The 27,994-nt window shown below is 47.3% G+C and overlaps 1 protein-coding gene across 2 annotated transcripts in view; it reads left to right on the top strand.

Moving 5' to 3' along the window:
• Positions 1–27,994, top strand: part of ZNF142 (zinc finger protein 142) — a 210,403-nt gene that overhangs the window by 61,366 nt on the left and 121,043 nt on the right. For both annotated transcript variants that reach the window (XM_069616849.1, XM_069616848.1), the window contains one exon: positions 23,860–27,259. In XM_069616849.1, the coding sequence (XP_069472950.1) occupies positions 23,860–27,259 (3,400 nt within the window). The remainder of the gene's footprint in view (positions 1–23,859; positions 27,260–27,994) is intronic.

Here is a 27,994-nt window from a genome sequence, read left to right as displayed (position 1 = left end):
TTCAAGGGGAGCTCAAACTGACTCGCAGATTCATTAAGCAGAGATCCCCTACCAGAGGAACACGAATGGCAACTAAACACAGAGGTCGTAGAACACCTCTTCTCTCTATGCAGTTTCCCCACAATAGACTTGTTCGCTCCAAGCAAAAGCAGTCAATTCCCAGACTTCGCGTCCAGGTTCCCCCAGCCAGGCTCCAAGGGGAACGCCCTATTGATGAACTGGTCAGGGAAATTTGCTTAAGTTTTTACCCCCCCCAACTCCTCTCATGAACAAGATGGTGAACAAGATCCACAAGGAACAAGCAACGCTCATCCCAGTTGCTCCTATGTGTGCAAGACAACCTTTGTATTCTCATCTGTGCAAACTGGCGATGTGCAATCCCATCAAGCTCCCAGCTGACCAATCTACTCACTCAGCATGTGGGGGGTTACCAGTGCACCCTCATCCTCACTGTATGAACTTGGCATCATGGCTCCTGAAGTCATAGAGTTGGACATCTCAACCTACCGCAGAGGTGTATAGATATCCTTAAGGAGGCCCGAAAACCTAATACTAGACACTGTTATTTCGACAAGTGGAAGAGATTTGTAATTCGGTGCCAGTCTAAACAAATTAACCCCATAGAATGTATCCCAAGCCACATTCTACGTTATATGCTCGACTTGCTAGACTCTGGGTTAGTATTCAACTCTATGAAGGTTCACCCGGCGGCCTTGTCGGCTTACACTACCTCACACAATAAGGTTTTGTGGTGGAAAGTGCCGGCAATCAAGGCATTCATGAAGGGAGTAAAGAGACTTCACCCTCCAATTTCAAACCCGCCACCAGGTTGGGATATGAATTTAGTACTCACTAAGCTCATGGGACCCCCTTTCGAGCCAATGCATAAGTCAAGTCTTAAACACCTGATTTACAAGACTGCCTTCTTAGTGGCTATTACTGTCATGATGCCCGCTCCCGGAGAGCCGGTTCAAGCCCTGCGTCCCCGAAAGCAGACATCCAGTCCCCAAGGAAGGACCCAGCAACCCCATATAGGGGCCCTTTGGACAGTGTCCTGGCGCCTTAGGCGCCAGGCTCATTATGGGAATGCTTGGGTGCACTTACCTGATGCAGACCATGCTGCAGGATCCCGGCCTCCTTGAGGCCAGAAAGGAACTACTTTACCTGTGGGACTAATTTACCATCCGGGCGCGGTCAGGGAAGGATACATACCTGATTGGAGGAAGGGTACATACCTGGAACTTCTTCCAAGGATATTTAAACCCCACCCGAACAGCCACACGTGCTTCGCGTTGTTCTGCATCTAGCAGCTGGACGCTCACTGTGTCTGCTCCTGCATCCTGACTTCTGCCACGCCTGCCAGCATCCTGGATCACCTTTAATTTAAAAGCTCATTGCGTCGATCGCTGCAGCACCGCATTCCACTCACCTTTACAGGGCGCCTCCATGTTCAGCAGCGATCATCCGGATTCGCAGTCATGCCCCAGCGCCTAGGGAGAAAAACACCAGAACAAAAGGTGAGGGAAGGGAATAAGGAAAGCTAAATCTCCATGTTAAGACTTACCTGTTGATTCATTCCCTCTTCATTTCGGGTCCGCGCCGCATCCTAGCATTTCCGGACCCCGGCCCCTAAGGGGAAAAAGAGACATCAGCGTTAATGAGCGAATGAAAAGACATTACCAAAAAACGCTCATTAAAGACTTACCTGATTTCTACAAGGATTTCACCTCTCATCTCGGGTCGGTGCCTGTTCCCCGGCATTCCGTACCCCGGCCCCTATGGGGAAAAAGACACTAGCATTAGTACATTAATGCATGGACACAAGGGGAACCTCTTATCAAAAAACTTACCTGGAAGCCAAGCAAGTTTGGTTCTCACCAATCCGAAAATCCAGTGAAGTAACTGGATACCAACGCGCCCCTGCATCAGAAGCAGGATGGAGAGCTCGTCCTTCCAGACCCTAAGGTGAGACGCTACGAGAAATCACAAAGTTTTCAAGGAGGGTGAGAGGGGAAAGTGGGAGGCCGATTGCATTACCCCGCAGACAGTTAATCCCCTATTTTCGCCTACAGAAGGATACTTCTGCGAGCCAGACAAGCCAGATTTGGGGGCCCGGTCCAGTCCGTCTTCCGAACCCTGCGCATCACCTTAGAAGAGGTCACAGCAGCGCAAACCAGGCCAGCGCCTCCGTGGGAGTCAGGTGAGCGTAACAGAACGCGAAGCCTTCCTACAAATTCCCACCCAGGCGCTAGGGAAATTTCTGAGACTGATCAGTTGGCCCAATTACTGGGGGAATTACGGGCCGAAGTACATGCCGCTCGTCAAGAGACTAATGCCCTCAGGAGGGAATTAATAATATCAAAGGAAAGAACTGATGACCTGGCCAGACAGCTTTTGCAAGGTCAAGCTGGGCAAACTCCTCTACCCGGTTCCGGAGGGAACCCCGCTCCTGTGGTTTCCAGTAACCCTGTGCAGATTAATCTACCTGGAAACATGCCGCTGGCCCCACCCGCACGCTTTGCTGGAGGCCCCAAACGATTCGCCGTATTCATGAATCAGTGTCGTTTGCACTTCCTATGCAGACCTGGGGCCTTCCCTAATGATCAGACCAAGGTAGCCTTTGTATTGTCCTATCTCAGCGGCTGCGCTGCCGATTGGTCAGTTCCACTGGTTACTCAAGATGACCCGATTCTCCGTGATTTTCAAAGGTTTCAAGCAAGCATGGAAAGGTTATTTGCTCGACACTCTCAGGGGCAGGCTCTGGATGACGAACTTCTATCCCTGCGACAGGGCAATCAGGACCTCCTATTTTATATTGCAACCTTTAATAGACTAATTGTGGAAACGGGATGGCCAGAGGATAAAAGAGTCACGTTGTTTTATCGAGGCCTTCGCGGAGAACTTAAAGATGTCTTGGCCCAAGTTGTAAATCCGCCCCAAGAATGCACAGAGTATATAGACTTAGTGGTCCAATTGGATCACAGACTTCAAAACAGAAAAGCAGATCGGTCCAGGTTTGAGACCCGGGTGTTGGTCAAGACCCATGCTAATCCCAAGGGAGTTGATGTCTCTGAGCCTATGCAAATTGGAGGGGTTAAAGGACCCTTAACTCAAAAGGAACGTGAAAGGAGGCGGCAGTTAAAATTATGTCTTTATTGTGGGAATTCTGGACACTTTCTACGAGATTGCCCGGCAAAACCGCCCCAGAAGGTGGTAGGAGCCGCTGATAAAAACCATGAAGACTCTGTTTCGGGAAACGACTCCGCCCGACAAGTGTAGGGGTCCGCTTGCCGAGCTTGAAAACTAACTCTCAGACTTCGCATTTCATTGTGCCAATGGTTCTCGTAGATCCAGAACAACCTAAGCGGTTGCATGCAATAAAGGCATACATCGATAGTGGGGCTATTGGAAACTATGTGGATCGTGGATTGGTCCCTAGGATTAACCTCCCTCTTCGTCCTAAAACCAGCAAAGATGTCATCACCACAGTCGATGGAACTGAAATTGCCTCTGGACCGGTAACACATTCCACTACTGAGGTGACTCTTATTGGTCCCGACGGCCATCGGGAGGGTGTGGTATTTGATGTAATCAAGGCTCCACAGTTTCAGGTTATTCTTGGAATCCCTTGGTTAGAGACACATAATCCTCGAATTGATTGGCGAGCTAAGAGAATAACCTTCCCGGATTGTACACAAACCTGAAGATTAATCTAGCAGCTGTAACCTCTGCCTCCATGCAACTACCTCCGGAATACCAAGACTTTCAGGACGTCTTCCAAAAGGAACAGGCCAACACGTTACCTCCTCACAGATCGTACGATTGCCAAATCGATCTGGTGCCCGGTGCACAACCCCCTTGTAGCAGGATTTATGCCCTTACCGAACCTGAGAATCTGCATTTGAGACAATATTTGGATCAATACCTAGCTAATGGTTTCATTCGCCCGTCAAAGTCCCCGGCATCCTCGGCTTTGTTCTTCGTGCCCAAAAAAGTCCGCTTTTAAAGCCTGGTGGCATTATCTGCTTGGCGCTCGACATACCATCACAGTGATCACTGATCACCGGAATTTACAGTATTTGAAAACCGCCAAGGCTCAGTCATCACGGCAGCTCCGATGGGCTTTGTTTTTCGCTGAATTTGATTTCGTGATTGCCTATCGACCTGGCTGCAAGAATGGCAAAGCAGACGCCTTATCCCGAATTGGAATGGGAGAATCTGATACAAACTCAGAACCAGTACCAATAATTCCCGAACAGAGGATTCTAGGCATGACTTCGTTACAGACGCTTGAAGACATTCAAGTCAGAGTGAAACAACTCCTAGACCCTACAAACTTACAGGAATGGATACAAAAGGGATCAGACTTTACCATAGATAATGGTTTACCTTATTTCCAAGGACGCTTATTCCTGCCACATAAGGAATTACACGAACTAGTTATTTCCGGTTATCATGATACATTAATAGAGGGACACCCCGGTATTGCCAAGACAGAGGAAAAGGTGAAACGACAATTTTGGTGGCCCTCTTGGCGAAAAGATGTTAAATCTTTTGTGATGTCCTGTGGTGTTTGCGCCCAAAATAAAAGTCAAAAGAAAAGACCAGCCGGTCTCCTTCAACCTCTAGACATACCACCAGCACCCTGGCACACCCTATCAATGGATTTTATTACGGACCTGCCTCCTTGTTTGGGGTACAATACTATTCTGGTAATTGTGGATTTGTTTTCCAAAATGGCCCACTTTATTCCTTTGAAAGGTTTACCTTCAGCTTCTGTCCTAGCCAAAGAATTCCTCGAAAATATTGTTCGGCTACATGGATTCCCATCTATACTAATCTCTGACCGGGGAAGCCAATTCATTTCCCACTTCTGGCGCAAATGTTGTCAAATGGCGCAGATCGACATAAGATTATCGACCAGTCACCACCCTCAGACCGATGGTCAGACCGAGAGGACAAATCAGACCCTTGAACAGTACTTATGGTGTATGTTACAGCAATCTGAAAGCAACTGGAAAGACATTCTTTGGATAGCCGAATACGCATATAATAATTCGGTACACTTTGGAACTGGCCACAGTCCTTTTTATACTTTGTTTGGGCATCACCCTCGAACCTCAAACCTTGACTCACCTCAGAACCTCGGAATGCCTGCAGTAGAACATCTGCATTCTACAATTACCCAAGCCTTCAAAGAGGCAACTACGCATTTACAACAAGCCAAGAGAAAATACAAGGAGAATGCTGATCTACATCGGAGTGAAGCACCACCGTATCAGATTGGGGATCAAGTGTGGTTAGCTACCAGACATTTACCACTCAAAGGGCCTCGAACTTTTAACCCAAAATATCTGGGACCTTATTCTATTACGGCAATAATTAACCCAGTGGCTGTTAAACTTGATTTACCAGCTGGTATGCGAATTCACCCTGTTTTTCATGTGTCACTTCTGAAACCAGTGGTACCCGGAACCCGACTACTCAAACCTCCAGAACCTATTCTAATAGATGGGGAGCCCGAATTCGAAGTGAAGAACATTTTAGACTCAAAAATGTTTAGGTCACAACTGTTATACCTAATTGATTGGAAGGGGTACGGACCTCAGGAGAGGTTGTGGGAACCCAGCGACCATGTGCATGCACCTCGATTAGTCAGGAAATTCCACCGACTCTTCCCAGACAAACCAAAACCCTCTGAGGGAACAACCTTGGGAGGAGCCTTGGGGGGGGGAGGGGGGGGGGTGCTGTCATGAAGCCCTCTCCCGGGGAGCCGTTTCAAGCCCGGCTTCCCCCAAAGCAGACGTCCAGTCCCCAATGAAGGTTCCAGCCACCCCATATAGGGACCCTTTGGACAGTGTCCCTGCGCCTATGGCGCCAGGCTCATAAGAGACATCAGTCCTGGCGCCATAGGCGCCAGGCTCATTATGGGAATGCTTGGGTGCACTTACCTGATGCAGACCATGCTGCAGGATCCCGGCCTCCTTGAGGCCTGAAAGGAACTACTTTACCTGTGGGACTAATTTACCATCCGGGCACGGTCAGGGAAGGATACATACCTGATTGGAGGAAGGATACATACCTGGAACTTCTTCCAAGGCTATTTAAACCCCACCCGAACAGCCACACGTGCTTCGCGTTGTTCTGCATCTAGCAGCTGGACGCTCACCGTGTCTGCTCCTGCATCCTGACTTCTGCCACGCATGCCAGCATCCTGGATCACCTGCAAAGGAAGAGAAGAAGAGAACAGAAGAAGGAAAAGTCCTTACCTGCCAAATCCACATCCCGGAGACATCTCGCCGACAATCCTGAAAAGGAAGACTTTAATTTAAAAGCTCATCGCGTCGATCGCTGCAGCGCCGCATTCCACTCACCTTTACAGGGTGCCTCCATGTTCAGCAGCGATCATCCGATTCGCAGTCACGCCCCAGCGCCTAGGGAGAAAAAGACCAGAACAAAAGGTGAGAGAGAGAAGGGAATAAGGAAAGCTAAATCTCCATGTTAAGACTTACCTGTTGATTCATTCCCTCTTCATTTCGGGTCCGCGCCGCATCCTGGCATTTCCGGACCCCGGCCCCTAAGGGGAAAAAGAGACATCAGTGTTAATGAGCGAATTAAAAGACATTACCAAAAAACGCTCATTAAAGACTTACCTGATTTCTACAAGGATTTCACCTCTCATTTCGGGTCGGTGCCTGTTCCCCGGCATTCCGTACCCCGGCCCCTATGGGGAAAAAGACACTAGCATTAGTACATTAATGCGTGGACACAAGAGGAAACCTCTTATCAAAAAACTTACCTGGAAGCCAAGCAAGTTTGGTTCTAACCAATCCGAAAATCCAGTGAAGTAACTGGATACCAACGTGCCCCTGCATCAGAAGCAGGATGGAGAGCTCGTCCTTCCAGACCCTAAGGTGAGACGCTACGAGAAATCACAGAAGGGTTTCAAGGAGGGTGAGAGGGGAAAGTGGGAGGCCGATTGCATTACCCCGCAGACAGTTAATCCCCTATTTTCGCCTACAGAAGGATACTTCTGCGAGCCAGACCAGCCAGATTTGGGGGCCCGATCCAGTCCGTCTTCCGAACCCTGCGCATCACCTTAGAAGAGGTCACAGCAGCGCGAACCATGCCAGCGCCTCCGTGGGAGTCAGGTGAGCGTAACAGAAGCCCATCCGGATATAGCCAAAACCATCAAGAAAGTAAGCAAATCTTATTGGTGGCCAACTTGGCGAGAGGATATTGCCACCTACATAGGCACCTGTGAGGTGTGTGCACAATACAAAACATCCAGGAAAAAAACCAGCCGGCCTCCTTCAGCCAATCACCATTCTGCCAGTGCCCTGGCACACAGTATCAATGGACTTCGTCAATGACCTACCTCCTAACTCAGGTTATAATCCCACCCTCGTAGTAGTGGACCTCTTCTCCAAAATGGCCCCTTTCATAGCTCTAAAAGGTATTCCCTCAGCTCAGACCCTGGCGCAGGTTTTTCTAGACCGAATCGTCAAGTTGCATGGATTCCCTACCGTAATCGTTTCTGACGGAGGCAGCCAATTTGTATCTCGTTTTTGGAAAAAATGTTGTGCCCCGGCAAGAGTAGTAGTCCGTCTTTCTTCTAGTCACCACCCTCAAACAGACGGCCAAACCGAGCGCACGAACCAGACCTTGGAACAGTATTTGCGCTGTCTATTACACCAAACAAGCCAAAGCTGGACAGAAATTCTATGGATGGCAGAGTATGCCTACAACAACTCAACATATTCATCAACCCAAGCAACACCCTTCTTTACTATATATGGTCGAAACCCCAGAACGTCAGTCTACGATGCCAGAAAACATTGAAATGCCCTCAGTAAAGAATCTAAATGCCAGCATCATGAAAGCAGCCAGCGAAGCCAGCAGGAACCTACAGCAAGCCAAAGAAACGCTGATCGCCATCGACGAAAAGCCCCAGATTATCAAGTGGGAGACTCGGTCTGGCTGGCAACTAGACACATCGCTTTAAAGGGTCCCAAAACATTTCAGCCTAAATACATCGGCCCGTATACAATTGAAAAAGTAATTCATCCAGCAGCCATGAGACTGGCGTTACCTCAACATATGCGTATACATCCCGTATTTCACGTGTCACTATTAAAACCAGCACACCCAGGAACCCGAACGTCCACACCTCCCGCACCCATACAAGTGAGTGAAGAAGCACCAGAATATGAGGTCAAGAACATATTTGATTCCAAACAAGTACGAAAGACCCTGTATTATTTGATTGACTGGAAGGGGTACGGACCCCCAGGAAAGATCATGGGAACCCAGCACACGTGCATGCCCCCCGATTTGGTGCGGAAATTCCATCAGGACCATCCTGAGAAACCAAAGCCCTCATACACACCATTGAGAGGGGACTTGAGGGGGAAGACTGTCTTGGGTATCAGGCAGGTAGTTTGGGCAAGCTGGGTGAAGGCTTGGCAGGCCTGGCATAGGCACACAAAGAACCCATAGCAAATCCCTCCTTTAATTCCTTCCTAGTGTTTGTAGTAACTTCCTGGTTACCACTTCCTGTTGCCAAACAGGAAGTGCATGATGATTCATGAGCTCTCTAGTGTTTGGGTGTGGCTGGCTATATAAGCCACACCCAAGATTCTTCAGTGTTCCGTGATGCTTACTGTGAGCTGTATCAGCAACACACTTGCCGTGCTCTGTATCAGCCAGCTTCTGCTTCTCCGCTCCGGATCATCCTACTTCTGCTTACCCGTCTGGATCATTCTCCTTCAGCTTACCTGCTCCGGAAGAACCTCTGTTCTTACTCCACGCCGCAGCCATCTCCATTCAAGAGGGGACTTCTACACCGGCACCTGTAAGAACAAAGAAGAACAGCGTTAACACGCGCACATCGGTAATGCTGCGCTACTCGCTGAATCTTCCTGCAACGCTGCAATCCAGGTCAGTTGTACGAACGCACAAACCCCTGCAAAAGAAAGAAGAGACATTCATTGCGCTTGCCCAAATAACGCAGACACTTATTTCACTGCGCTCGCGGTGCATACTTACCGAAAGCCTCTGTGTATACTTACCCAACCACCAAGTCTCTGTAGCGCTAAACCCGGACTCAAGGCGCAAATACCACATAATTTTTCCTGCAAGTGAAAGGGAGAGACATTACCAGGCGCGCTCGAATTGAAGGCGCTTCTGTACGCAGCGCTACTCACCCACAAAAAAAATACCAGCAAACAAAGACAATACGGACAATTTTGGACACTCAACATTCTCCGCAACGTTCACTTCTGGGAAGGACTTTCTAGCCAGTGAAGAAAATGGCGCCTTGAACACTCCGTCTCGCTGTGAAGGCATAAAACAGCGTTTGGCATCTGAACTCCGCCTACAGACATTGGCACCAATCACATGAGTGAATCGCGCCCCTGCGAATGCACGATGGAGTGCACACCCTAATAAAGATCAAGGTAAGCCCATAGGGGGACATCACTGTACACAGTAAGGAGAGGAGAAGGGCCCAGGGGAATCAGGTGAATTCAGGTCCGATATTTGACAGGTATTCCTCTGGGTGAAACGGGGGGAAATGAAGACTCTGGGTCAAGGGAGGCTCGTCCATATCTCCTGCAGAGACACAGGTGAGTGTGACACAAGAGCCCTCCTAGGGATAATACCCACCAGAAGGAAAAACCTAGGGAATCCAGTCCAGGCCCATAGAGAAACCTGGAGAATCTAGGCCTCTATCTCAGAAGGAAAAATCTAAGGTGGTACCTCCCACAGATGAGGACTTGGGACTTTCCCCTCAACCTGTGGTTATCCAAGTTCCAAAGAATGGTCTTCTCAAGACATAGACAGCTGAGAGGAATTACCTTTTATGGCCAATTCTTTTGAGAATAACCCTGATTACCTTCAGAGTTTCCAATCCACTCCCCCCAACCTCAGCTCCCTCTGGTTCCCATGCCTCTGCTATACCTACTCGGCCCCCTTCTAAGAGATCTTGTACTAATGTTCCTTTACAAAGTACAGTCATAGATCTCTGACTCAGAATCAGACCACGAAAATCTCTCCTTTGTAGAGGCAAAGGACCCTCATTTTGATGAGGATGCAGCTGACCCTTATTATGGGGATGAGGAGGACCAAGAGGCTGACCAAGAAGCCAATATGTACTCTATACATTCCCCTCTTAACCAAGACACTCCAGTTGTCGATTCTCCTCTTGATAATCAACCCCTGCTCAATGAAGTACTAGCCAAAGCGGCTGAGCAATTTCAGATTCTTTCTCCTCCCTCGGACGTGGTTGCCTGTGTGGCCGCAACTCTCTGTCAACATCAGCCTCTGATTTCCCTTGCAGGAAGGCACGGACATTTAGCAAGGTAAGCCCCACAATACTTGGGCTTCCCGAAGCTGCGCGTGACAGAGCATTGAAGGAGACTTTAATTATACCCTGACTTCTGCCTGCATTGGCATTGTTACCATTCTACTTTTGGGTGTATTTTATTCGAATCGTTCTCTTTGCAATGCGGTGTGCCTTATTTCGTTTTGCTAAAATTCGCCATTCCAAGATGCCTGTGTTATCTGCCTGCACTGGAGTGCTGGCTTGGTGCTGCTGGGGAGCTTTGATTGGCTGTAGCCCTGTTCATCTGGGCCAATGGGAATGCCGCCAGGCTTGGCCGGCCCGCCTCACAAGGCCCTAAGGCCCTGTCTACCCCCATCCACCACGGTACGCCGCTATGCCGCCCTGTGAGTATGTTAACCCTATAGTGTGTCTGTGTACCCCTTCCTGCCCTCAAGTGTCTGTGTACCCCCTCCCCTCCTTCTCCTCATTTCCCTCCTTTCTGTAAATCTCCGGCACTACCCCAATTGCTGTCAAGCATAGTAATTGTAGTCGCCTGTTTTTTGCAGCCTCTTTCCCCTCCCTTCCTTTCTCTCCCTCCCCTGTCCTATGTGAGTTAGGCACTACCCCAATTGCCGTCCGGCATGTTAATTGTAGCTGCCTGCCTCCTACAGCCATTTCGCCCTTTCCCTCTTTCACCCCTTTCGCCTTTCTTTTTATCTTAGCACTTACTCTTATCACAGTCCCTTGACCTTTGATAAAAGCTTGTCTGTCCCCCCCTTTCCTCATTGTCTTCTCCCCCCACTCCTTCCACAGCACTATCGTGGTCAGTCGCTGACCCTTTAAGATAGTCAATTGTTTTGTTCCTCTTCCCATCTCCTCTTCCCACACCCCTCTTGTCGCTCTTGCACTGCAACTATTTTCATTGGGCATAGTAATGTTACTGCTTGTATTGTTCTCCTTTTTTTTTTTTTCCTTTCCCCTCCTCTCCCTTGTTCCATGCACTTGTACTATCCGTTATAATTTGATAGTTATTCTTCACATTCTGATTTGTTTCAAGGACCTGTAAGAATGGAACTGTATTTTCCCATGTTCCCTCCCTCCTTGAAGCACATTGATTGATTGTGCATAGGCGCTATACAAATAAACAATCAATCAGATGGACACCCAGCAGGTACAGGAGGATAAAGACTTTGCAGAATAAAGGGGGACAAAAAGACAGTGGCCCAGTTTATCCTGCTACTGAAATCAGTGCAGCGCGGAATATAGCAATCTTTAGAAGCCCCTAATCTCACACAGGCAGTAAACCCACGTGTAGAGAAATTATTCAGACCCGCACCTTCAGACCCATTATATATTAGAGGGCAACTGAAACCAGATTCCTTAATTGTGACTACAACTAGAAAAAGAGCGAGCACACCACTTGCTTCCTCTGAGGCTCCACACGATAATGAGAGCAAAAAGATTTACGCCATGGGCAGAAAAGTCGCCTCCTCTGCGGCCTATCAAACCAGAATAGCGAACAATGCAACACTCTTGGCTAGTTAAAACTGCCACAAGTGAGAGGAAATGTCTGCTTTATTTTCGTCTGCCCCAGAGCCACTCAAATCCCAACTAGCACATGTGGCTGCAGATGAGATCAGTGTCTAGCTGTCTCCTTAAAACCAATTCGGACACGGTGGACAATGCCGGAAGAGTTATTGTGCAAGGGACCGTTATTAAAAGGCATACATGGCTGCGCCAGTCAGGTTTTAGACCAGAGACGCAGGCCACTCTAATAAACATGCTGGTTGAACCTAACGTGCTCTTCGGTAAGGCCGTAGAAGACGCCCTTAAAACAGCAAAGGACGAGTATGACACGCTTAAATCTTTAGGTGAACTCGCCAACAAGACAGAGGGGTAATGGCAATTTTCGCCGTTTTCGACTCCAAAACTCTCAACGAGGATCCAGCTACAATCAAGGTCCGGGTTCCATCTGGGGAAATAATCAAGGCCACTCCTCCCAGGGCTATCCCAGAGGACAACGCGGAGGTCGTGGTCGGGGCAGAGGTCCTGCTCGAGGTGGCACACCACCTGAGAGCAAGTGACCTTCTGCTTCAGGAGCCCTCCCATGCTTCTCCAGTAGGAGGACGCATTTCCAGCTTTACCCACGCATGAGAGGGAATCACCTCAGACAGATGGGTGCTGTCCACAGTAGCAGGCGGATACTGTATAGGACTACTCCAACGTCCCCACAACCACCCACCACGACAGACGATCCACTCAGAAGAACACCAGCGTATCCTTCTCGAAGAGATAGCCTCACTTCTATTAAAGGACGCCATCAAAGTCGTCCCGTCCAACCAGGTAAACAGGGGTATTTCTTCAACTTACTTGCTTGTGCCAAAGAAAGATCTAACAATATGCCCAGTATTAGATTTGCTCCCTGCAAACAAGTATGTCAAGCCACAAAAGTTCTGCATGACTACGCTACAAGAGGTAATCCCTCTACTAAAAAGGGGGATTACATGGCAACACTGGATATGAAAGATGCCTATTTTCATATTTTAATGTTCTCGGCGCACAGAAGAGTCTTGAGTTTCAAGATAGCGAACCAGCACTACCAATTCAGGGTGCTGCTTTCTAAATAGCCTCGGCTCCAAGGGTATTCACAAAGGTACTGGCGGTGGTGGCAGCGCACCTGTCCAGGGAGGCAATCTCAGTGTACCCTTACCTGGATGACTGGCTCATTGTAACACTGACCTGGTATCCACAGGGACGCCACATGACTTGGTTGGACTGCTTTCGACCTGGATTGCCACAACCGGGTTCTCGTTCTGCCGAGGATCTAGTCTGGAAGACAGGAGTTCTGGTTTAGCCCACAGTCTTTCTCTCAGGGCCCGCCGCCCGGGTGGACCCCAGCGACCCCCTTAGAGTTTTCCTCACCTTGTGCTTTGATAAGATGCGCTCTTCGTCCTGCAGTTCTGTGCAGGGGTGCGTCATGAATGGGCGTCTTGCTGCCAAGTTACTTCACTGGCGTGGGCCTGAGAGTTCAGACCTGCTGCGACTCTGCTCTTGAGGTAAGTCTGTTGTTCTTAAATAATGTGTCCATAATTGTAATTGCCCTGGTTAATGTCCTCCTCCTTCTCTCATAGGTGCCGAAGGGATGATGAAGACGTGGAGCTGATGGAGAGGGCTGTGCTCGAGATGGTGAGTGAATGCACGAAGCGCGGTGCTATGTGCGCTTTTGCTATTTGGCTAACCGGTGTTATTCTTCTCTTGCAGGCCGCCGTGATGTTCCTGGGTGAAGAACGGCCAGGAGGATGCGGAACGTTGAGTGGAAGATGTCCGGACAGCCGTAGAGTACCAACGGAGTGTTTCGCTAAGTAAGCGCGCTTCCGAATGATGCTTGAATGTGGAAGACGAACGCTTACTAATGTTGTTCTTTTCTTTCCTCCTCCAGGATGCTGCTTTCAAGCGAGGACGAGCTTCCGAGGTGAAACTGGAGCGATCGAGGAGCTGGATTGCCAAGCAGGTAAGGATGGTTAATGGTGTTCTTCTCTTCTCCTTTGCAGATGCAGGCCTGGAATGCTGAGGACAGATCACGGTGAATGTCACGCTGCGAGTGCAGAGCAACGTGAAGCGTGTGCTGCAGCTTGGGCGTGGCTTAAATAGTCTACAGGTATCCCAGGTGCCTTCAGGGCTGACCACACCCTAGATGCTAGACCGCATGGTTCAGTTCTGAACTGAACCATGTGGGGGCAGCCATGTTGTTCCATGCCCATTGGAAGCTCCATCTGCCATATGAGCCTGGTGCCAAAGGCGCCAGGACTGACTCCAGGAGAGTCTTGAGGGGCATGATGGGGCCCTTGGGGCCCTGCAAGAACATTGTGATGGGGCCCAGAGACGCTGAGTACCAGGGCCAGGGGCTATGGTCATGACACTCATTACAGGGGAATCGCCCCTGATTTGCAGACAGACATTCAGAGAACAATCAAACATCTCTTTCAATTGGGCTTCTCCATCAACGAGAAAGTCAAGCCTTGTGCCAAGCACTAACAGTTCTTAGGAGCTGTCTTAAACACAGAAGAGGGGTTGGTCTTTCCGTCAGAGGAAAGAGTGTTACTGAAAATACCACATTATCAGGCCAGCCGCCAGAAAAGGGTGCGCAAAGCTATGTGTTTAATAGGCATGGTGGCATCTTGCATTTACCTGATTCCTCACGCGTGCCTGTGCATGTGCCCATGCTGGAGTGGTTGGCGAAACAGTGGTCTCTGGCAAGTGGTCAGTGAGACGATCTAGTGGTCGTTTCGCCAACACCTGTAAAAAATCTTCACTGGGGGACAAGAGAAAATCTAACGAAAGGGAAACCTTTCTATGATCCAGAGGTACAGGCAGTTGTCACAACAGATGCCTCATTGGCAGGGTGGGGGGCTCACTACCTTCACTACACAGCTCAGGGTCTGTGGTCTCGCACTGTAGCTCAGAAATACATCAATCTGCTGGAACTTCTGGCAGTATTCAAAGCCCTTCAGCCATTTGAACCCCATTAAACAAACCTATCTGTGCAGATCCTAACAGGCAGCACTACAGCGATGTTTTGTATCAACAATTGGGGGTACACGTTCTCCAAATCTATGCAGACTTGCACAGCAAATTTGGAAATGGGCACTCAAACCGAAAATGTTCCTGTTGTCACAACATGTTCCAGGGTGCTAGGGAGAATTCTCCAGAATATCTAATTTCCCTGACCTACCGAGTACCTCAACAGCTTTCCTGGATTTCTAGGATTTATTCTTTTCATCTGGTAAGAGTGTGAGCCTATTTTCCCACTCTTACATGTGTTTTGCTGTGTGTTTTTTGTGTTCATAGACACTGGAGCCTCACCTACTCCATAGGCATCATCTTTTTACTGTGCGTCACACAGCACCTTTAGTGTGGTGACACAGGGTTGTCTTTTTCAGACTTCCACTTTAAACTCCATATTCTGGGACTGATTACTGTCTCTCAGAACATGTAAAGTTGCCATTGACTTTATTAGTCTTTTTAAAATTCACAGACCCAGTACAAACTATCTTAGATAGAGTACTGGAAAGGGTAAATAGTTATCCCTTTTTGTCTGTCTCATAGGACATTATTTTGTTCCCCTTTCTTTAAGATTTGGCTGGTGGCAGTGGTATCTACCATATTTTTCCTACCGCGGTGTATTTAAATAGCCTTCCGCTGTACGCCATTTACTTTTATTTGGTTCTGGCTGGGTTTATTAGCCATTTCTTTTTGTAAAGGTCTTTCTCGTGTTTTACTCTGCGCGCCAAACCAGGTTTGGGTCCTTTGTTCGCCGTCTTTTGCTGAGCTTCTGCACAGAAGCCCTCCTTAGGCGCCTGAGAGTCTGGGGGGACAGGATGTGAGGGAGGGGTTTTAGGCCCCCTGCACTGGGTTCTCTTGGAAACCCAAGTCGCACTCTGGTTTGATTGGCTTGGTGGCTGTCCTTCCAGGACAGCCACTCTGCTGTGTGATTGACAGCCAGGCTGTGTGAATGGGGGAACACTACATAAAAAGCAGGTCTCTGGGACTAGGAAGGCCGAGTCGCCACTGGATCGAGGGAACCGAAGAGAAGCTGAAAGAAGAGGACCATAACCACAACTGAACCTCCCGGTGAAGCCCTGCTGCGGGTCTGAATCTCCAAACTTAGACGACACAGAAGATCTGCAAGGAATCTTCTTCCCTTGAGCTGGTGGGACCAACCAGTTTGCCAAACACCAAGCAAGGCCTCCCTCCCCCGGTCGAATTTGCTGTGCATCGCTGCAGTGAACCGGATGGCCAGGAGGCTCGGACCCTGTTTGGATTTTAAGGAGCGCACCTTTTATTTGTTGCTTTGCTCTGCTGCTGGTTTCTTCCTTGGGCAGTGCAGGACCCTCCAGTCTTCCTACTTCGTATCAGTCCGACAGTCGCTTCAGGAACCGTGAGCCTGCAGGACCTGCCAGGAACTTCTGCCTCAGCTACAGCCTTCTTCTTCATTTAAGGTACTGTTCTAACCCAGTTGTTCGTTCCGTCCGACCGCGGTGAAAGTGTTTTAAACCTTTAGCCAATCCAAGGGCCTGTCCTTCTCTACTCTTTTTAAAATAACTTTTCCTTCGACCAACTTCGTTTCGAACTCTTGGCAAAGACTTAACCGCGAACTACTCTGAACTGTGTGATCCTCTGCAAAGACCCTGAACCATTAACATTGGGCCAGGCCTATTGATTTGAATCTTCATTGTAGTGAGCCTTTTCTAGATTGCCCTGCCTACTAACTTGTTGGTGCTGTTTGATTTTGTATAACCTTGTCTTTACCTCCCTTTTTAATTGCTTCATTTTGAGCTTAACTTGTCCAGAATCGATTGGGTGTTGTGTAGTATATTAACATTGTGATGTTTCTTCTGCTTTACTTAGTGAATTGTTTTACAAATGAATGTGCAAATAAATGTATATTGTTTCTCAGAAACCTTGAGTCAGTGTTTGTATGAACCATAGTAGTTGCTGTCCTTTGTGTAACTTCTGATACTGCTCACTTTACTCTTGAGATAAGTCTGGCTGCTCAGCCATCACTACCACTTTACTGTATAGTATGGGCTTGTACCAAAGGTGAATTTGTACTTACACTTGTAGTCTTAATTGTGTGTGGTGTTCCCAAAGGGTACTGCATATGATTCTGCCTAACAAAGGGGAACTCGGCTCTCTAGCAGACTTATTGAGCGTCTAGACGAAGAAGTCGTAGAACACCTCTTCTCTCAATGGGATTTCGCAACTATAGACTTATTCGCCACAAGCGAAAACAGTAAATGCCCAAACTTCGCATACAGGTTCCCCCAGCCAAGCTCCAAGGGGTACGCCCTATGGATGAACTGGTCAGGGAAATTTGCTTACGCTTTTCCCCCAAAACCACTAATGAGGAAGATGGTGAAGAAGATGCACAAGGAACCGATGACGCTTACCCTAGTTGCTTCTCTGTAGGCAAGACAACCATGGTATCCACATCGGCGCAAACTGATGATGTGCAATCCCATCAAACTCCGTGCCAGTACAGCCTACTCACCCAGCACGGGGGACTAACAATGCACCCGCAGCCACTCTCAATGAACTTGGCAGCATGGCTCCTGAGGTCACAGAGTTTGGACATCTCAACCTGCCACAGAGATGCATGGAAATCTTGAAAGAATCAAGAAAACCAAACACTAGGCATTGTTACTTTGACAAATGGTGAAGATTCGTAATTTGGTGCCAAGCTAAACAAATCATCCCGGTAGAATGTACACCATCCCACATTCTAATTTATATGCTCCATTTGCTAGATGCAGGGTTAGTATTTAACTCCCTAAATGTCCGCCTGGCGGCTTTGTCAGCCTACACAACCTCTCATAATAAGGTCTCATGGTGGAAAGTACCAGTCATCAAAGCATTTATGGAATGAGTAAAGAGACTTCACCCTCCAATTTCTAATCCGCCGCCATGGTGGGACCTCGATGTGGTACTCGCTAAGCTCATGGGACCCCCTTTAGAGCCTATGCACAAGTCTAGTCTCAAACACCTGACTTATAAAACTGCCTTCTTAGTGGCTATCACTTCCATAAGAAGGGTTAGTGAAATCCAAGCATTGTCAGTGCAGGATCACCCTAGCTTCTCACCTAAATTCATCTCCAAATTTCATGTAAACCAGTCATTTGAGCTACCGGCTTTTGTCCAGAAACCCAACAGCTCAGCTGAGGTAATACTCCACGCACTAGATGTGAGGAGAGCGGTCCTCTGCTATGTAGACAAGACCAGACCGCTAAGGAAAACAGATCAGTTGTTTTTCTCCGTATTTCCATGCAGAGAAGGTGACTGCATTTCTAAGAATGCCATCTCGAGGTGGATAGCCAGATGTATCCAACTGTGCTATTCCCTATCAGATAAAACACTGCCTTTTTACGCCCAGGGCTCACTCCACGAGAGGTACAGGAGCCACTCTGGCTTTCATTGCAAATGTTCCCTTAGACAGTGTTTGCAAGGCAGCTACATGGAGCTGTGTACATATTTTCACTCCGCACTACTGCATTGACACTCGTTCCAAGACAGATACACAAGTGGGACAAGCAGTTCTAAGACATTTATTCGCTCATGAACCTTCTCACATCCCACCTCCTTCTTCAACTGCTCGCTAATCTATGCACAGCATGTGATCTAAGCAGATTCCACAAGCCTCACAAGGGATACATTACTCACCGTAATCGTATTTCTGATGCTTGTATCGGCTTACATTCACATGCGACCCACCCTTCCTCCCCTTGGAGAGAAGGCGCATGTATGCTTATGAGCTTGACTGATATGTATCTGCTTGGGTACAACTGTACTCAAGCTACATCTCATGCTACCTCATGTCAGAAAAATAACAATCTGAGGGACCACAACGCGTGAGAGATCGTGGGTACAGTGGATGTCACACTAGGGATAGTATTAATGGCACACCCTGTCGACGTCCCTTTTCGGGTTTCGAAAACAACTGTAATACTTGGCAGCTTCCACTAGATGTCGCTCTATGGACAGCATGTGAATCTAAGCAGAGACAATATAATATTTCAATGAAAAAACTTAGTTAAGGGGACATTATGGTTAAGTTGCACTAATAAAAACCTATGAAATTCAATGGAAAAACATTGTTACAGGGATGTCGTGGTTCCAGCTAAAACCGAAAAAGCTCAGAAATTCGCCCATTATGGTAAGATAAACAACCATAACTCGCGCCACCACCGTGCACTGCTAAGATTCACACCCAGGATATTAAAGATGACATCACAAATGTCATTGATGACATCACATGTGAAATTAATGTTGATGAAAAGTCCCTACCTACAAGGGGTTGTTTTTATTATGTTGATAACAAGATGTCAGGGGTGATTGTGTAATGTTAAACATGTAATAACTAGCTAACAATGCAAGACTTACTACACACTTGTGCTAGTACAAACAATACAATACATATATGAAGACCCACACTGCATATAAATCAGAGGCACATACAGGGAAACAAAAGTAAGGAAGAAAGAAACGGCATCATCAGAAAATGTTAATGGCATTAAAGTTTATCTTCCTGTATACAAATGAATTGTGTGTTTGAGGCCTGCTAGTGCTCCATGCATGTGCACCATGAGCTGAGACCGAACCCTAAGGAAACTACTTTAAGAACATATAACAAGGTTAACGTTTTGATATACAGCACCTTTTGGATTTAAATATTCTGATTGTCAGTGAACAAAACCACCTGGCCTAGATTTTTCAGTGAACCAAAATAAGTGAACCAGATAGGTGATGTAATCAATGACATTTGTGATGTCATCTTTGATGTCCTGGGTGTTAGTCCTAGCAGTGCACGGTGGTGGCGTGAGTTATGGTTGCTTACCTTACTATAACTGGCGAATTTCTGAGGCTTTTCGGTTTTACCTGTAACCATAACGTCCCTGTAACAATGTTTTGTCCATTGAATTTCATAGGTTTTTAGAAGTGCAACTTAACCATAACGTCCCTTTTAACAACGTTTTTTTCAGTGAATTTCATGGGTTTTTACCAGTGCATGGTATTTCCCTACAACTTACTAATATGATACTTGGCCAATAAGCAATTTTTTTTGTCCAATTTACAAAGTTTCATCTTAAGACTCTGCCATTTCATCATTTTAACATGCCTATACACTTTTTGCAACTTTTTGAAATAATTTAGCATCTGTAGACGTCCGGGAACGTCTGACTTCATTGCGGACCTTCTGGACAGTGCCACGTTACCATACGTTTGCACGCAGCATGGTGACATGTTTCGCGAAGGCGTCTGCACTCCGTGATCGTATCTGTGCTTCGAGACAGTTCGGAACTGCATTTTCTACTGATCTAGGAACTTTCAACTTCAAAATTTCCCTTGCACACCTCCTACACCTTTTTTGTACTCTTTATCCATTACCAGTCTAGTACACAGTACATACTTGGAAGAATTTTATCAAAACTGCTATTTATCTTAAAAATAGCATCAGTTATTGCCATCCCTCCTCCCCAAGAGCCACCACCACCTGGAGGACCTTCACAACAGAACAAGCGCAGTACTTCCAAAGACAATGAAGAAGACCAAGAGGAGGTCGTAGAGGAAGTGCCTACTTCTAGCACCCAGATCGAATCATGGGTGTGCCAGTTATTTGCTACTGTTGGGAGTGTACCAAAGGCTAAAGCTACCAAAGTGAAATGCATTGAGTGCAATTTTGTACTCTGTCGCAGACTACCTGGACAGTACTCCTACGGGACCACCTCCATGCGCCGCCACACCAAATCCAATGACCGCAATGCTCTCAAAGGTTGTTCCTTTCTCAGCAAGTAGTAAGCAGTCTTCCTCCACCTCATCTTCCTCAACAAATACTGTAACCACACAGCCTGATGTCTGTGGGCATTGGTGCATTATAAATAAATAAATAAATAAATACATGGGGGCTACGGACCATTATCGTCCATTGCAGCCCCTGAAATGGGGGGATAAAGGCCATTAGTACCCCTGGTTCCCAAAGCTAAAACATAGATTTTTCTTCCTATAGCGGGACTCCTACGGCGTCCCGCTGTAAGAAGGAAGGGTTATTCCTCCACAGCGGGGCGCCTGCGAGGCGAGGGGAACGAGATGACAAGCCAAATTATAGGGACCACAGAGCTGATCGGGAGGTCTAGTAGCAGTAATGGGGGCATATACGGCCTATATATCACTTGGGACTGGTCCGGGATGAATTCATAGAGGAAATGACACTTACTGGGTGAGGTCCAATACAGCATTTCGCACGATACATGAGCGAATCACGGGAGGATTGGGTGGGAAATGGGTTTTGGGAGGAGGGAGGGTTTAGATACTACGGCCATAGGATGGGACATGTAAGTCTATTTCCAGCAGTGGAATGAGTATGATTAGGAGTAGGAGCGAGTGATGTCTATAACTGCATTCACTACCTGCTGTTTCATGTGCCCACCCTATGTAACTGGCTGTTAGTTCAGTTTTCTATTTGATATTTCATTTTAAAAAATGGAGGAAAAAAACCCAAGACAAAATGAAATCCATGAGTGAAAAAGACTGGCGAGATGGCTCCCTGGTGCATGAATTGCTGGAGGGATGAGGGTGGAATCTTTATTCAGGGATGTGACAGGACAAGCTGGATGCTCATGCTTCCACCGTTGATAACATGAGTACTATTGGATTTGGATAGTAAAGGAACTGTTAGTAAGTTTCAAGTCTACAGTGCAAGGGGAGGCACTCGGAGACCCCCTCTTTGAATGGACTACCTACATGGGCCAATGTTGTGGCGTTTGCCTGCTTACTTCTACATCTTGTTCCCTTTCTTCAATGCTTTTGGGTAACTGTCCCATGGTGACGGAATTGGTAGCCTTTTTGACAGCAAAATCACTCAAATCAAGTTTGATCATGGAAGCAGCATTTGAGCAGGTCGAAGCCTTGGTGCACATTGACTCGGCCACCAGGCAAAATCTGACAGTTCCCTTTTCCTCCTGGATGGGGTTGGTTCTTTTGGGGTTTTATTCTGCTAGCCTTCAGTTTCTTTATCTGTTTTTCCATTTTTTTCCTTCTTCCTGCGTGGCCTGTGACTCTGTAACAAGGCATTGAAGAAATGGCTAAAAGCACAAGGAGTTTTTTGTCGAAATTCCTCCGTCATTAGCAAGGATTTGTCAAGGGGAGGGGCATGTGGGTAAGGCACCCCTGTGCTGCGACTCCAGCCATCACCCAATAGGCAGGAGCTACCACTGAGGAACCAGAAGCGAGGACATGGCACACTGCAAATCTAACCTCCACATGAGATGCAAACTTTAACTTTTCATCGATTATGCATGATCCATTGTTTTAATGTGTTCTAGCTAATTCTTCTTTATTAACCTTCTCAAGTACTCCCAATTAATGTTACATTGACATTTCTGTTAGGTATCAGTTGGCAAAGGGAGCCAATAGTAGCTCCTGGAAGCTGTTTTTAAGCAAACCAGGCTCTCCTATGCTAGAACCAGAAGCTAAAGATCTCCCTGCAAATTCGAACTCTGCACAACCACAAGTGATGTTGCAAGGTGCTTTGGTTCGGTATTGTAGTGTTATGCAATGCCCTGTGGTACCTGAAAGGGAGCGCTCATGGAGGTTTTTCTGGGGCATGCAAATGGGTAGCAATGGCACAAGTAGGTATTTTGGTGGAGAGATTAGCCCCGGGATCACAGGATGGACTTTTGAGGCCTAGATGGCTCATCAGGACTTAACTACCGGCACTCAGTTTGATGCAGCCTTTGCTGGAGCACATTGGGTGCAGGCACAAAAGGCCTTGTAGGATGTGGACCAGAACAATCAGTAGCTTTCCTCTTGTCCTTCACTTTTGTTTTTTACCCCATAATTTTGAAGTTTCTTGAGGATCTCTTCTATGGAGATGGCCCACTGAATCAGATAGGAAAGTAGTCTCCACCCGGGAAGGTTAGCACACATTAAACACGTGTCAATCTGATGTCAGCTGCCCAAGGAATAGAGCTGGCGGCTGCTTAGTCTGCAATCCCGAAAATCTGATCTAATTAAAAACCAGCAGACTTTTTTGGGCAGATTAGGTAAATAACGCATCTGTTAGACTAATAGCACTGAGCTTGAGTGTATATTTGGAGAACTAATGTTCAGGCATCTTTTTGTTAAAGTTCTATTACATTTGCTTTAGTACCAACGTATGTGATTGGATCTGCACGCACTTCACTACACTCAACATGAAACCAAACACAAGTACACACAAAACAACCATGCACTATCATACCTCAAGACACATGACGGCTACCAACCAAAAATGCACCAATGCTCAGTGACCGGTTTCCTCTGAACCGAAGCCGTCAACAGCACATCAAAGCTCTCTTGCTCTCCCTCTCAATCCCACTAACAACCCCCCAAACCCTCCTTCCATTGCAGATCTGCTAGAATGCCAAGAGACCACGCAAGTGGCAGCAGTGTGCGGTACAAAACCACCTAACAGAACATATTATGTTTGCTGTTCCTATATGATATGATAGTTTATTTATAATGCACTTAATACCCAGAGGTTTCTAAGCGCAGACTCGCGGATCGATCCTGCGTTGCTCCGTGTCGTCTTGCTTCCATGGCGAGCACGTACCCCCTGAGCTACCCTAAGTACTTTTTTTTTCTTTTCCAACATCAGGATGTTTAGGATAGTTTGTTCTTGTTTTTTCACTTTGGTTGAATGTGTAGCTTTCTATTTTCCCTTCAGTTGCAATTAAACAGGAGCTTCATATATTTATTTTTTTTAGTCTATATTCTAGTGCTTTTTATTTGTGTTCGTTTTAACATGAATCTGAAGAATGGAAACGTATTTCAAGTCTGAGAAGTTGCCTGAGCGGTTGCCTGTGGAAGAATATCCGGAAATATTCTCCACATGCTTGCGCAGCCATGGTTACAGCATTATATACAAAAACAATGTTTTCTACAATCTTTTGCCAGTAGTTATCACTTTAGTTATTAATGTTGTTCCTCTTATTTATCCTTAGATATCGTTGCAATCAATGCTCCTATCGATGCCACCGTGCAGACCAGCTAAGCAGCCACAAACTGCGCCATCAAGGCAAGTCTCTCATCTGTGAAGTCTGCGGCTTTGCTTGCAAGCGCAAGTACGAGTTACAGAAGCACAAACAGGCCAAGCACTTGCAGAACTACCAAGTGCCAGTGTACCAGTGCCAATACTGCAGCTACCAGAGCAAGTACAAGCAGGCCCTCCACAACCATGAGAATTGCAAGCACACCAAACAGAAGGAGTTTCGCTGCGCCCTTTGCACATACCGGACTTTCAGCAACACCAGCCTTTTTTTACACAAGCGCAAAATTCACGGTTATGTCCCTGGTGATAAGAACTGGTTGGAAAACTATGCAAACAAAGAACTGGAGATAAACTCTACAGACATGTTAATGAACTATGACCTTAGTGGCACCCTGAGGTTGGAGACCAATTTAACCACACCTGGAAGGGATCTGTGGCAAAGGGCCAAGCCAGCTACCATAGAAACTCAGGACAATGATTATTCTCAAGTCAATGGTGCGTCCCTGCCTGGCAAAGAGCAATCACAGCTCACTCAAATTGTGACAGCTGTAAGAAGTCTAGAAGGAGCACCCAAAGATCCCATGGAAGCTACAACACCAGACTTTTTTGCACAAACATCATCTCTGGCAGTACAGTCTAATCTCCCAGACGTCACCTTGGATAATGTTGAGAGCTGCAGTTTGCATTTGGAGAGCATGGACACTCAGGGTGACCCCTCCAACACTTCTGAGTACTTAGCCAAAGAACCTCCATCCATGCAGCTGGAAGACATGGAATCGATGAGCTGTGAAGTATCTGCCACTGCTTATCCAGACCTTGACAACAGGGAAACCCTGGTACTTGAAGAGAGTACTACTGTGGCCTGTCTTCATGGATCAGAGGTGTCTAATGATGCACACACAAAAGACTACAGCCGGCCAGGAAAAGTTATTGACTGCGCCACAACAGAGCAAGTGATGGGGACAGAGGAAGTGAGCATTGAGTGTACTATGCATAGTCTTTCAGAGGAACAACCTTCTGCCCACGAAACATCCTCTTTAGATGCACACCTAGAAACAGATGAGCAGATTACTCTTGATATTCAGGAGACATGGTCCAGTGTACTGAAGCCAGATGCACTCCTGACTATTGACCTGACTGTATGCAATGTTGGGGTACCCGATCATAACCCTTTGTCTATGGCCAATGAAGAAGATACTTTCTCAGAGGTGACGGAAGAAGAAAGCAAGTCAGAGTCTGCACTCAAGGCTTTAAGAAAACGGGACAAGAAGGAGGCTGATACCCTGGTTCTGGAAGGACGAGTGCAGATGCTTGTGCTACAGTCTGAGGCACAAGTGTTCAAATGTGAAAATTGTTCTTTCATCACACGGAAGGAGCGCTCCTTGTCCCTTCACTCCAAAGCGGGCTGCCTGGCAAGAAGAGCTGCCCTGCTGTGCAAGGATTGTGGGGCCAGTTTTAAACAGCAGAGAGGCTTGAACACGCACATCATGAAGAAATGTCTTGCAATCCAAAAAAAGAGCAAATCAAGACCTCCGTTTTGTGTGCAGCAAGGAAAGTGCTCAAGAACAAGACAAAGTGAGTTACAACTAGAAATTGTGCCAACCAAGCATGTTTGTGCCAGTGTGGTTTCTGAGCCACATGACCAAAACATTGTAGCATCAAATACTGTTGGAAATGGTGTTGATGATCTACAGGAAGCTACATGCAATATTCTTGCTGATCTCTGCGTCTCTCCAGAAGTAGCTTGTGAGGATCTTTCTTCTGAGAGGCTTACTGAAGTATTGTTCAGAGGGATGCCACCTGGCCATAACTCTGTCGCCAGTGATGAATGGACCAGTCCGCCTCCTTGCCCAGAAAAGTATACCTTTCAGCAGGGAAAGTTCCGCTGCAGTGCCTGCTCTTTCGTGTGCTCTAGAATCTCATCCATTACCTGCCATGTGCAGGAAGCCTGCAAAGGTCTGGAGCAGTTCCGATGTCCTCTGTGCCCAGAGTTCTTTCGTTCAAAGAGGGCACTTAAAGCCCACAAGATGGAGAAGCACATAGAGCTGGAGTCTGCCTCAGAAGAAAGAAGCAGCATTGAGTCTTCCAAAGAAGAAGAAGAGGAGGCGGAAGTGGAAGTGGAAGTGGAGGAGGAGCATGTGGAAGGGAGTAGTGCTGAAGATGAGGGTAGTGACACTGACAATGGAGAGACATATCCGGCCAACGACCTGCCGGGGACCCTGGAATTAGAGAGGGGGAAAGGATCCAAAAGGGACAAGGGCCTGTGTCTCTTCTGTCCTGCATGTCCTTTTACTTGCTACCAGGATCGGGCAATGCAGACCCACAAAAAGAGAGGCTGCTTAAAGTCAGATGAGTTCCAGTGTGCCGTTTGCTCTTTCAGCTGCAAGTCATACAAGGCTCTGAAGCATCACAAGCAGCTGCACAAGAAATTTTACAGCAAGAGGCCACAACTAAGGTGTAACCAGTGTGACTTCACTTGCAAGCAGGCCCGCTGCCTAAAGCAGCATATCCAGATCCGACACGAAGGTGTGAAGCCCCACAAGTGTGCCTACTGTGATTTCAGTACCACCCGACGCTATCGCCTGGAGGCCCATGAGTCTCTGCATACTGGAGTTGGAAGGATAGCCTGCGATGTATGCAACCAGACATTCGGCACCAACTCAAAGCTGAGAATTCACAAGCTACGTGTTCATGAGAAGAAGCCCACGCATTTCTGTTCACTCTGTGACTATAGTGGCTACAACCAGAATGACATCAACAGGCACTTAAAGAGCTGCCATAATGGGCAGCTCACCTTTACCTGCACCCAGTGTGAAGCTGGGTTCAGCTCTGAGACGGCCCTGAAGCAGCATTGCCTCCGAAGGCACGAGGAGAAAGTCTGCCTCAACTGCCAGCACTGCCCGTTTGTTTGCCACAGTGTTGCCACACTCAAGTACCACATACAGAAATTACACCCGCATCTCGAGTGTGGCACCTGCAAGGAATTATTTGACAATCGAGATGAGCTGGAGGGCCACAAGAAGAGCCACTTTAGCCACCACTGCGAGTCCTGTGACTTTGCTGCCAAAGAGCGTCCGCAGCTGGTGCATCATTACATGGAGGCTCATGAGACTGATACCAATGTGGAGCGGGATCTTCGTTGCCCCTTCTGCGAATTTGCCTGCCACCATCAGCTCGTGCTTGACCATCATATGAAAGGACATGGGGGAACTAGGGCCTACAAGTGCTCAGACTGTCAATATACCACGAAAAACAAGCAAAAGATTACGTGGCACATCCGCATCCACACGGGGGAGAAGCCTTACAAGTGTCATCTCTGCAAATATGCATGTGCAGATCCATCCCGACTAAAGGTAAACATTAAACTGCATGTCAACTTCTCAGCAACCTTGTTATTTGACAAGATCATTGGGCTTCATGAAATACAACGCGAAGGGCTGTGGGCCCTGGTGAACATCTTGCTTTGCACAGCAGAGCCAGCGTTGCACCCAAACCATGAATGCAAAGCACAGTAGGCAGGTTTACTTTTTCCAGAAGCTGAGTGGCAGGTGATTTGGGACTTCCTGACAAATTGAATTAGCAGTCAGCATTCAGTTCCTTGGTGATTGAATCTCTTATGTACCTATTCTAATCTCATCAGTTCTATGCTGAGAACTCTCCATAAACATGCAGAGCAGCTACCTTAAAAATGGCCTTAAAGTCTATGCCTATATTAAACCATTCCTTGGTTTAAGGGCATTCAGCTGAGAAGGGAAAACACCTAAGGGCCCTTTGCTCATGATGGTTCCTTAGCTTGGTTCTGTGGCAGATAAAATAAATCTTATCTGATTGAGATTAAAAAGAGAATAAAGGTTAATTATCATCACCACTTTGACATACATATGCACTTCGCCAACTCAGACTAAGGTACTCTGGTGTTGTGTGTGTCATTCACAAAAACCTTACTTTTCTCTCATGCCCTGGACATCAAAACCACTTGCAGGCTCACTGGGCAGATGGTTGTGGTTCCTGGGTTGTTCTAGGATAAAACGAACACTGCTACCTATCCTTTTGAGCGCCTGCTAGCAGTAGGATATGTTAAGGTTTGT

The sequence above is a fragment of the Ambystoma mexicanum genome, chromosome 9, assembly GCF_040938575.1.
Source record: "Ambystoma mexicanum isolate Mex_15411 chromosome 9, UKY_AmexF1_1, whole genome shotgun sequence".
Taxonomy (NCBI): Eukaryota; Metazoa; Chordata; class Amphibia; order Caudata; family Ambystomatidae; genus Ambystoma; species Ambystoma mexicanum.
Note: the sequence above shows the minus strand (reverse complement) of the source record. Positions and strands in the feature narration are given on the sequence as shown.